Source organism: Carcharhinus amblyrhynchos, unplaced genomic scaffold (genome assembly GCF_965287045.1).
Source record: "Carcharhinus amblyrhynchos unplaced genomic scaffold, sCarAmb.v2.hapA scaffold_519, whole genome shotgun sequence".
NCBI lineage: Eukaryota > Metazoa > Chordata > Chondrichthyes > Carcharhiniformes > Carcharhinidae > Carcharhinus > Carcharhinus amblyrhynchos.
In genome coordinates this window covers 52023-64540 of record NW_027650259.1, presented here as the reverse complement: position 1 = coordinate 64540, position 12518 = coordinate 52023, and the positions used below count along the sequence as shown (strand labels likewise).

The 12518-nt window shown below is 44.0% G+C and overlaps 1 protein-coding gene across 1 annotated transcript in view; it reads left to right on the top strand.

Moving 5' to 3' along the window:
* Nucleotides 1-12518, top strand: part of fam234a (family with sequence similarity 234 member A) — a 37224-nt gene that overhangs the window by 1263 nt on the left and 23443 nt on the right. Inside the window, exons 2-4 of the mRNA XM_080184016.1 lie at nt 5201-5569; nt 6206-6319; nt 10442-10627. Of these exons, the coding sequence (XP_080040142.1) occupies nt 5299-5569; nt 6206-6319; nt 10442-10627 (571 nt within the window). The 5' untranslated portion in view covers nt 5201-5298. The remainder of the gene's footprint in view (nt 1-5200; nt 5570-6205; nt 6320-10441; nt 10628-12518) is intronic.

Sequence of the window (12518 nt, the reverse complement as noted above, 5' to 3'; positions counted from 1 at the left end):
TTGGAGGTCAATTATTATCACTTAGATCTGTTGGAGTGAGATCATGATGGACGTTAAAGTTGACAGATTTTAAAAAATCAGATTTTTTTGAGGTTGTAGGCATTACTGTTCCAATGTATTGTATTTTATGCCCCAAATCTGTCAGTAATTGACAGGAAAATCGAGACAAATGAATAAGTTGTTGCTTTGCGCACAGAACGTTTTATCTTGTTGGTCAGAATTTCTGTGCTCACTCTTTCTGCTCCCCATTACTTTGTTCCTAGATTGGTCAAGCCCTGTACTGCTGCCAAGAAATGGAAAGTTATGCTGATATCACCTTGGAATTCTGAGTGAGATGCTTTAAATAGCATTGCCACACTAGTGATTACCAAGGCATTCTAGGTCAGGAAGCAGTGTCAGAGGACAGAATAACGAGGCAAAATGTGGACACCAAACTTGGAAGGAAATAGTTTCATGGGGATTTTACTGTGTTTAGACAAGATCAGAAGTGAATTAAAATGGATAAAATAAACTCAGGTCTCATGTTAATAGCAATTCATACAATATGAATACCTGGAATGCATCTCTGGGTAAAGCTGGTGTATCTAAAACATATGACCATAGATTTCATGGACTAAATGGCCTAATTTACATTTTGTGGCCCAGTTAGGCTGGTCACACATGTCGGATATCCTGCATCGTAAACTGTACATGTGTCTCTAGATAGATAGCAACCTTGGTTAGCACTGTGTCTCACGGCACCGGAGACCCTGGTTCAGTTCCAGCGTCGGATCACTGTCTGTGTGGAGTTTGCACGTTCTACCCCTGTCTGCATGGGTTTTCTCCGGGCACTCCAGTTTCCCCCCACATCCAAAGATATGCGGGTTACACTGATTGGCCATACTAAATTGACTCTAATGTCAGGGGATTAACGGTAAATAGGTGGGGTTTCAGCAATAGGGCCTGAGTGGGATTATGGTCAGTGCAGACTCGTTGGGCCGATTGGCTGCCTCCTTCTGCACTGTAGGGATTTAGTGACTGCTGACAGATACCGGAGACCCTGATACATTTAGACAGAAAAAATCCTTGTGTATAGTAAAAGAAATCAAATTGATGGAAGTAGTGTGTGATTTCAATGCATAGAGCTTGGGGCTTTTTTTTTTGTCTTTGTACCTTCTGCCGTGTCATTTCACTTCAGAGCAGTCCCCAAGATGGGTCACAGTGTTAAGGTTGAGTGATATTTTAGACCACCACAAGCCTGAATGAGCTGCAGAAGTTAGTACAGCAAATATAACTCGAGCAACGTGGGTCTTATTGGATATAATTCCGGAGGCGGGGAGTGAGATAAGAACAAGCTTTGAAGGGATTTGAACACAAAGGTGAACAAAGGAGAGACTATTTCCTCAGGTGGATGTTGCTGTTACGAGGGGGCGTAACCATAAGGTTCACGGTGGGAGATATAGGAGGGCTGTTCAAGGTAAATTCTTTATTCAGACAGTGGTTGGGGTGTGGAATGCACTGCCTGCTGTGATCGTGGAGTCGGATACTTTCGGAATTTTCAAGCGATTATTGGATAGGCACACGGAACACACCAGGAGTGGGATAGCTTGATCTTGGCTTCCGACATAGCTCGGCACAACATCGAGGGCCGGAGGGCCTGTACTGTTCTATGTTCTATTTATAATTTGAGACATTATGTATTTGGAAACCAATAAAAGTCAGTGAGCAAAGGAGTGAAAGATGACTGAAACTTCACGTGGGATAGTACGTGGGCAATAAAGACTCGAATGGCTGAAATTTATCAAGGGTGGGGAGACGGTGATGTCGATGTATTGTCACTGGACTAGTAATCCAGAAGCCAGGCGAATGCTCTGCCGGCATGATTACAAATCCCACCAAGACGGCTGGAATATAAAGCTAGCCTCGGTCAGGGTGACATTGAAAACATAATAAGAAATAGGAGCAGGAGTAGGCCACCTAGCCCTTCGAGCCTGCCCTGCCATTCAATAAGATCATGGCTGATCTGCAGTGGATCATTTCCACTTTCCCGCTTTCTCCCCATAACCCTTAATTCCCTTGTCTATCAGAAACCTATCTACCCGTGACTTAATTATATTCAGCGAGGTAGCCTCCACCACTTCAACGGGCAGAGAATTCCAGAGATTCACCACCCTTTGAGTGAAGAAGTTCCTCCTCAGCTCTGATCTAAACTGCACCCCCCTGCCCCTTATCTTGAGGCTGTGCCCTCTCGTTCTGCTACCCTTTCTAAGCAGGAAGAATCTCTCTACCTCTACCCTATCCACCCCCTTCATTATCTTGTAAGTCTCTATAAGATCCCCCCTCAGCCTTCTAAACTCCGAGTACAGACCCAGTCTATTCAGTCTCTCTTCATAGTTCATATCATATCATATCATATCATAGTTGTCCATCTGCTTCACTAATGTCCATTATGGAAGGAAATCTGCTGTCCTTACTTGGTCTGGCCACATCTGATTCGGACCCCACAATAAAAAAATTGCTCCTCTGGAGGGATGTAAAGAACAAAGAACAACACAGCACAGGAAACGGGCCCTTCGGCCCAACAAGCCCGCACCGCCATTTTAACTTTCATTGAGTGCCTCATTCCAATCCTCCTTCTACCTATGACTTTTGCCTACGCCTCTAGGATTTCACAATAAAGGTGTGCAAATTTCAAGAATTATATGTGTGCCAGATTGTGGGAGGTCTAATTTCGGGACAATTTGTTAACACCAATATGAAGGGGTCCAGAGGGACAATTTTTTCACACAGAAGGTGGTGGGTGTCTGGAACAAGCTGCCATTGGTATTAGTAGTAGAGGTGGGTACACTTTTGTCTTTTAAAAAGCATTTAGACAGTTAAATAGGTAAAATGGGTTTAGAGGTATATGGGCCAAATGAGGGCAATTGGGACTAGCTTAGTAGATAAAAAAAGGGGCAGCGTGGATAAGTAGGGCGGAAGGGCCTGTTTCCATGCTGTAAACCTGTATGACTCTAATCGTGTGGTTAACTTTTAAATGGTCCCCAAAATGGTGGCGCAAGTTTAAAGTAGTTTAGGATGGACAATGAGTGGTGGCCTTTCCAGCAATGCCCTCATCCCATCAATGAATAAAAGGAACCAAGAGAGCTTTGGAATAGGTGAGTCTGGATGTAGGTTTTGGATTTAGATGTGGGTTTTGAGAGCACCTGAGACAAGGATAGTGATGTTGCAGAGGTGGAAAGTGGAAGATTTTGTGATGGAGGGACTATGGAGTCTGAAACACAGCTGTAAATTCAGTAGCACGTCAAGGTTATGAACATTTCACCCTGAGAAGGAAAAAGAATCAATGATGAGAATGTGGCATTTGCGACAACAGCTACGATTTTTCATATATTTAACTAGGGTAGATGTAACATAAACATCAGGATTGGATGTTGGGCAGTCAATCTGATAACATGGAGGCAATTGAGGGTTCAGAGAGATGATGGAAAAGTCAGGCTGGGTGTTGTCAATGGCACGCAGACCCTGAGCAATCTGCAGATGTCACAAACATGTAAGCAAAGAAGAGTCCAAAGTTCTTTGTGGGAAATTATGTTGTGAGGGTGGGAAAAGTAAGTCACTGCTCAAGGTTCTGTGTCAATGATTGCACAGGTGAGAGAGGGACCAGTTGAGAGTGGTCCCACTGAGCTGGACAAAGGATGAGAGGCATTGAAGAAAGATGGTGTGGCTGATTGTGTCAAAGGTTTCAGAAGCACAAGGAGGGAGGATTAGCATTATGGAGGATTTCAGATGGGGCTAGGATTAGAGGTGGTTCAGTGCTGAGACAGAGATGGAAGCTCAAGAAGTGGAATTTAATCACGGGCTTGTGAGAATACGACACAGAATGTCTGAAGAAACAGTTGTGGGCGGCACGGTAGCACAGCGGTTAGCACTGCTGCTTCACAGCTCCAGGCTCCTGGGTTTGATTCCCGGCTCGATTCACTGTCTGTGTGGAGTTTGCACATTCTCTTCGTGTCTGCGTGGGTTTCCTCCGGGTACTCTGGTTTCTTCCCACAGCCCAAAGATGTGCGGGTTAGTTTGATTGGCCATGCTAAGAAATTGCCCCTTCGTATCCAGGGATGTGTAGGTTCGAGGGATTAGTGGGTATAATATGTAGGAATATGGGGGTAGGGCCTGGGCGGGATTGTGTTCGGTGCAAACTCGATGAGCCGAAGGGCCTCTTTCTGCACTGGAGAGTTCTACGGTTCCGTGATCAGCGCACAGAATACATATAATTTTATCCCGGGGACTTCAAGCCTGGACAGTAATTGAATTTCAGAGTAACAAAGGGATTTGGGTTAGAATGAGGAGGGAAGGGCGGGATGGTGGTGGTTTCAAAATATTGAAAAGAAAATAACTGAAAAGTAGCAGGAGAGAACAGGGAGCAAAGATGATTAAAAATATCTCCCCTCCTACATGGGGTGGCCCAGTGGGTTAGAAGTGCTGCCTCACAGCACCGGGACCTGGGTTCGATTCCTGGCTTGAGTTAGTATCTGTGTGAAATTTGCACGTTCTCCCCGTGTCTGTGTGATGTTTCCTCTGGGCGGTCCGGTTTCCTCCCACAGCCCAAAGATGTGTGGATTAGGTGGATTGGCCGTGCTAAGAGTTGCCCCTTAGTGTCAGGGGGATTAGCTAGGTAAATGCATGGGGTTATGGGGCTAGGACCTGGATCGAATTGTGGCTGGTGATGACTTGATGGGCCGAATGGCCTCCTTCTGCACTGCAGGGATTTATGAACCTGTGATCCTTTGGATAGGTGTCACACCAAGAAATTCAGCATTCAGCCAGTTGTCCACGATCCGAAATGGCATGTTGCTAACATACAGTAAGACCGCTTAGCTGTTTGCAGAGTATTGCTGTGACAATTATGTTTCTGTTCAAATTTTTTTTGGAACGTCACAAGACTCTTTTAAACTTTGTTTAAACTGTGACATCAAACATGCTGATCACTGCTTTCCGCCTGTAATATAATTTCCTTTTGTTTCCTCTGCTGCCTCTTCAATTAACTGTCGTTACTTTGGGATTGGTAATTATCGTCAACAGAAGCTCTTTGTTATGGAGAACAGAGGGATGTGGAAATAGAAGGGACCGTTTTCAGCAGTTTGGATATTCTTTTAATCGGATATTCACAATAGCAAAAGCTTTGTATACTGTGTAACTTAAACTGTGTCTTTAACCTTTGCAGGAAGAATAAAGGACGAGCGGAGAGGATTTGCCCAAAGGAGAGAGAAGGCATATTTTGAATAAGTAACTCGTTTCTGTGTTGTGATGTAGCCTAGGAATATGACAGAAAACAAAGATTTAGAGGGAGAGATACATCCTCTGAAAAATGACGAGGCCGCAGTCCAAGAGACGAATGAAGTTTCTGACAGACGCGTGGAAAGTAAGATCAGGAAGTTTACAAAATTTGGACAGCTTTCCCGCTGGAGAACTGCTGCCTTCTTCTTGGTTTTATTTTTGTGTCTGGTTGTGGTATTTGCATTTTCATTCGTATTACCTTGCCCAGTGCGGCCCGAGTCACAAAGGGCGTGGAACCGAACATTTGATGATGCAGGTAAAGTATAATGATGTTCCTTATAATGCATGGGTTTTGGATAATTCAGTGTAAAGAAGCACAGTGATGACTTGATTTGATGAAAAAATCCTTGTTTATAAATTTTAATTGTTCGCTTCATAGACAACTATTATTTCCCCTACAAGGCACGGCGGCACAGGGTTAGCACTGCTGCCTCTCAGCTCCAAGGACCTGGATTCGATTCCCGGCTTGGGTCACCGTCTGTGTGGAGTTTGCACGTTCTTCCCGTCTCCCCATGGGTTTCCTCTGGCTGCACCAGTTTCTTCCCACGGTCCAAAGATGCGCGGGTTAGGTGGATTGGCCATGCTAAATTGCCCCTTAGTGTCCTGGGATATGTAGGTTAGAGGGATTAGTGGGGTAAATATGTGGTGTTGTGGGGGTAAAGCCTAGATGGGATTGTTGTCAGTGCAGACTCGATGGGCGAATGGCCTCCTCTGCGCTGTCAGGTTTCTATGATTTAAAGTTATATTGGAAGCACAACTATTTAAGTTCTTGAGGTATTTGATAATTGAGATGTTTAAAGAACTGCATTAAATTGATAAAACAGAAGTAAGTAAATTTAAAGCATGGCGTTAACAAAGTACTGATATATTTGTACGATTTATATTGTTACAGTGAGTTACCCTTTTCTCACATTGTGGGATGCAAACGGAGACGAAGTTACTGATGTGATCTTTGCATTTAAGTATTTCAACGACAGCAACATTAATGGATCGTGTGTAGTTGAGGGTAAGGGACTTTTTTAATTATATTTTTCCATTTGTGTTACGACAGTGCTCAGACTTCTGTATGTCACAACTCTTCCTGTTAAATCGATGTTACAGTTTTTCAGATCATGATTTACACGGCTCTTTAGAATTGAAACTTCTGAAAACGGTTCAGTCACGTTTCCCTGGTGTTTGATTGTTATTAGTAGTGACTTCAACCATTTCTCTTTCTGTGGTGCTGTTACCACTAACAGGACTCACGTTTCTAGTTTGCCACTGTTCTGTTTAAAAGCAACAAAACCAGCAAACTTACCCACATTGTATTATTATTTCGATATACGCAGTTCAGAGTTGAAGAGAAGAGAGAATATTAAAATAGGCAAAGCACTTTATCGCTCTGTTTTCTGTAAAATTCATCCCTGTTTATTCTTATAAAGAACTTCAGGTTTGTTGTCGTCAAACTTAGGTCAACTGACACCATGGACAAAGACACCCAAACTCTCGAATTATTGTACAGCAAATCGCCTTTATTGTACTCTACCAAGTTACCACAAAAAGACAACAACCTTTGTTAAAGTATTTATTACGCACAAAGTTACTAACCTCTGACCCACTCTGTTTGCACACAATTACACAAAAGGTCTCAAAACTTAACAAAACATCCAAACTCAGGGCTTGAACTTGCAGAGAGCACACGTGGTGAGGCAAATTAATCAGCTTCCCTCCTGACGGGCTTTGTTCAAACGTCTCCCGAGCCTCAGACTCGGGATCTTGTTGCTTTTACAGCGGTTGATCCTGGGTAACTGCTGCAAATGTCCCTTTGACTCTCTTGTCACAGAGATTCCCCAGGCACTGATGGTGCTTCCAGTCACATACTCACAGGACAGGCACTGATCAACCGCTGTCTTTTTGGTCACAAATACTGAGATCCATGCCTCTGTCAAGGGATCATAATGCTCTCAGGAGCATGACACACAGTTATGTGTTCAATCACTGTCTGTTCAAGGCATAGCAACAGCCAGTGTCCAGTCAGCTGCACATTCTGCTCTTTGCTGCTCCCACAATACTTTGCCTGATTTGGAGTTAGCCCTTTTAACCATCAGGCTTTGCTGGTGTCTTCACTTTGGGGTGATTATGAATATCCATCAGGCAGCAGGTTATTGCTATGTTCATTCAAACAAATTTTCATTTTCCTGTTGCAAACTTTTATTATTGGTCTCTCCCCAACTGAGTACATGTAACAAACGGCTAAAAAGCTTGTGGCAGTGAAAGTTAAATTACGGACTATGTGATGTGATCTACTGAATCCAGACAAAGACTAGTATGAAAACTTGTGTTTCTGTTGCTTTTTATGGTGTGTTCAAATTTGTATATCTAAATAGAATGAAGATACAGATAATGTGCAAATGTAATATGAAGGAAACAGGTCATGATATCACTGAAGCTTCATAAAGTATAGCATCCGGTTTCTGTTCGGACACTATGCCGAGCATGGAGTGCTGATCTCAAGCTGTAATGAGAAGTAATGTCTTTTCCATGCATAAAAATTTTTCTTTTATTCATTTACGGGATGTGGGTGTCGCTGGCTAGACTAGCATTTATAGCCCGATCCTAGTTGCCCTTTAGAAGATGTTGGTGAGCCACCGCCTTGAACCACTGCAGACCCTGAGGGGCTTTGACCTGTTGTGATAAACACAGTATTTATATGGCTAGTCCTGTTGAGTTTCTGATCAGTGGTAAAGACCCCTCTCCCCCACAACAGGATGCTGATAGTGGGATATTCTGCCATGGTAATGTTGTTGAATGTCAAAGGGTGATGGTTAGATCCTCCTTTGTTGAATATGGTCATTGCCTGGCACTTGTGTCACGCGAATGTTACTTGTCAGCACAAGCTTGGATATTGTCCAAGTCTTGCTCCATTTGGACATGAACTGCTTCAGTATCCAATGAGTTGCGAATGGTGCTGAACGTTCGGTAAACTGTAATCTGTAATTATAGCCTGTAATCTGTAAACACCTCCCCCCCCCCCACCCACCCACCCACCAACCACACACACCCCCTCCTCCTTTATGATGGAAGGACGGTTGTTGACGAAGTAGCTGAAGATGGTTGGGCCGAGGACACCACCCTGAGGAGCTCCTGCAGTGATGTCCAGAAGCTGAGACGATTGACCTCCAACCACCACAATCGTCTTCCTTTGTGCCAGGAGTGCCTCCAACCAGCAGAGAATTTTCCCCTGGTTCCTATTGACTCCAGTTTTGCTCAGACTCCTTGATGCCACATTCACCCAAATGCTGCCCTGATGTCAAGGGCTGTCATTCTGACCTCACCTCCTGAAGTTCACCTCTTTTGTCCAAGTTTGAACCAAGGCTGTAATGAGATCAGGAGCTGAAGTGACCCTGGCAGGACCGAAACCGAACCTTGGTGAGTGTCAGCGTCAGGGACCCGGGTTCAGTTCTGGCCTTGGGTCACTGCGTGTGTGGAGTTTGCACATTCTCTCTGCGTCTGCGTGCGTTTCCTCCCACAGTTCAAAGATGAGGTGGATCGGCCATGTTGAATTGCCCCTTAGTGTCAAAAACGTGTAGGTTCGGTGGATTAACCGTAGTCAATTTGCAGGATTACGGGAATAGGATGGGGAGGTGGGCCTAGGTAAAGTGCTCTTTCTGAGGGTCAGTGTCAGTGATTTGATGGGCCGAATGGCCTCATTTGCACTGCAGGGATTCTGAGTTGGATCTGTTCTGTTTCTTGTGTGCAGGACATACCATACAATTTTGCACATTGCCGGGTGGATGCCAGTTTTGCAGCTGTACTGAAACAGCTTGGCTAGGGTGTCCGGCAAGTTCTGGAGCACAATCTTCAGTACTGTTGTCAGGGCCCATAACCTCTGCAGTGTCCAGTACCTTCAGCCATTTTTTGATATTATGGAGAGTGAATCGAATGGGCTGAAGACTGACATGTGTTTGCTTGGAATCTCCAGAGGAAGCCGCGACAGAACGTCCCCTTGGCAGCTCTGGCTGAAGGCTCTTGCAAAAGCTTCAGCCTCATCTTTTGCACTGCTGTGCTAGGTCCCTCCATCATTAAGCATGTGGATATTTGTGGAGCCTCTTCCTCCGGGAGTTTAATCGTCCAGCACTGTTCACAACTCAATGTGGCAGGACTACGGAGTTTAGATTTGATCCGTCTCTGTGGGAACATTTAACTCTGTCTATTGCTTGCTGTTTATGCTGTTTGACGTGCAACTAGTCTTGTGTTTTAGCTTCACCAGGTTGGCACCTCATTTTTGGATGTGTCTGATGTTGCTCCTGGCTATTCATTGAACCAGGGTTGATCTCCTGGCTTGGTGGTAATAGTCGAGTGGGGGATATGCTGGGCCGTGAGGTTACAGATTGTGATTGAGTATAATTCTGCTGCTGCTGATGGCTCACAGCACCTCATGGATGCCCAGTTTTGAGTTGCTAGACCTGCTTGAAGTCTACCCCATTTCGCACGATGATAGTACCACACAACATGATGTAGGGTATCCTCAGTGTGAAAACGGGACTTTGCGTCCAGAAGGACTGTGCAGTGGTCACTCCTGCTGATAGTGTCACGGACAGATGCATCTTCAGCAGGCAGGTTCATGAGGATGAAGTTAAGTATGTTTTTTCCTCTCCTTCCCTCGCCACATCTGCTAAACTGGAACTACGTCCTTTAGAATCCAGTCAGCTTGTTCTGTGCTGGTGCTACCAAGCTTCAATGGGCATTGAAGAGTACATTCTGCACCCTTGTCATTCTCAGTGATTCCTTCAAGTGGTGTTCAACATGGTGGAGTCCTGATTCATCAGCTGGGGAACAATACACTGTAATATCCAGGAGATTTCCTTGTCCACGTGTAACCCGGTGCCATGAGACTTCATGGGATCCATAGGTGATGTTGAGGATTTCCAGGGCATCTCCCTCCTGACTGCATAGCACTGTGCCACCACCGCTATTGAGTCTGTCCTGCCAGTGAGACAGGATATACCCAGGAATGGTGAGGGTGGTGTCTGTGAAATTATCAGTAAGGTATAGTTCTGTGGGTGTGACTGTCAGACTGTTGATTGTACATCAAGTTTACTTTTACATCAAGACTATCTCGGTTAATTTATTCTGCATCTTTTTTCAGGCCTTTCTTCTCCTTGTGCTCACGTAGCTGCCCTATCAGGGACCAATGGGAGTCTGCTGTGGCAGAGAGCTTTAGCAGAGAATGTTCAGCATGTGCAATGTGGAATTGAAAATCTAAAAGGCACAAAGTCTTCAGGATGCCTCGTCATTGGATCCCCTCATCCCCTTACTGCAATCAGTTCTTCTGGTATGTATTTCAAAATAAATTTCATTTTTTGATATTTTTCCCCTAAGGACTTCATTATTTTAGCTGTAGGAAGAGACAGTCCCTGTTATTTAAACCGATTCATTAAATTAATATACTTTCTGTAAGTAAGAATAACGTACACTGTTTTGAATCAAAGATTAGATAAAGAAGGTTAGATAGTGGGGGGAATATTTTATAGATATGGAGGAAGTAGCTAGATGGGTATTGAGAAGAAAGGGGTAAAGGAACTTGGTGAGGGGGGGAACGAGAAATGAAAGAGATATGGGCATTACATAATAGACAACAGCGGATACAAGTAGAAAGTTAAGGGACAAAGAGAAGACAACCATGGATAAGACCATAAGATTTGGGAGCAATAGTAGGCTATTTGGCCCATCGAGTCTGCTCTGTCATTCGATAAGATCATGACTGACATGATGTGATAATCCTCAACTCCGTTTTCCTGCTTATCCCCATAATCCTCGATTCCCTTACTGATTAAAAATCTGTCTATCTCAGCCTTGAACGTTCTTAACGACCTAGCCTCTACACCTCTCTGCAATAAAGAATTCCATGGAATCACCTTTCTCTGTTGGAAGGAATTCCTCTTCATCTCTGTGTTAATAGGAGTAAGGGTAACAGAGGCAGGGAGATTAATGGGGAGAGGAAAAATAGGGTATGCCGAGCTTTGAACTCCTGGAAGAAATAGTCAGTTCCCTTCAATGGAAATTAGGTTAGAAAATCTCGTAAACATTTGCAGTTACAGAACTTCAACTTTTTTCAAACTGGAGGCCTGTGACCAGTGGTATGCCTCAGGGATCAGTGCTGAATCCACTGTTAATTGTCATTTATATTAATGATTTGGATGAGAATATAGGAGGCGTGGTTAGTAAATTTGCAGATGACACCAAGATTGATAGTATAGGGGACAGTCAAGAAAGTTCTCTCCGATTGCAATGGGATCTTGATCAGTTGGGCCAGTGGGTTATTGAATGGCAGATGGAATTTAATGGAGACAAATATGATGCATTTTGGTAGATTGAACCAGGGTCGGAGTTACTCAATTAATGGTAGGGTGTTGGGGAAAGTTACAGAACAAAGAGATCTAGGGGTACACGTTCATAGCTCCTTGAAAGTGGAGTCACAGACGGACAGTGTGGTGAAGAAGGTATTTGGCATGCTCGGTTTCAGCGGTCAGAATATTGAATACAGGAGTTGGAATGTCTTTTTGAAGTTGTCCAAGATATTGGTAAGACCAGACTTGGAATATTATGTTCAGTTCTAGTCACCCTATTATAGAAAGGATATTATTAAACTGGAAAGAGTGAATCATAGAATGCAGAAAAGATTTACTAGGATGCTACCAGGGCTTGATGGTTTGAGTTATAAGGAGAGGCTGGATCGACTGGAACCTTTGTCTCTGGAGTGTCGGAGGCTGAGGAGTGATGTTATGGAGGTCTGTAAAATAAAGAGGGGCACAGATCAGCAAGACCATCAATATATTTTCCCAAAGGCAGAGGAGTCTAAAACTAGAGGGCATAGGTTTAAAGTGAGAGGGAAGAGATACAAAAGTGTCCAGAGCAGCTTTTTTTTTCCAAACAGAGGGTGGTGAGTGTCTGGAACAAGTTGCCAGAGGTAGTACTAGAGATGGGTACAATTTTATCTTTTAAAAAGCATTTAGATAGTTACATGGGTAAGATGGGTATAGAGGGATATAGGCCAAACACGGGCAATTGGGATTAGCTTAGGGGTTTAAAAAAATGGCGGCATGGACAAGATGGGCCGAAGGGCCTGTTTCCATGTGGTAAACCTCTATGACTCTAATTGGGGAAGTTTCTATTCATGCAAACTTGATTCACAAGACCTAATGAGAAACTCCTTCTGAGCCAAA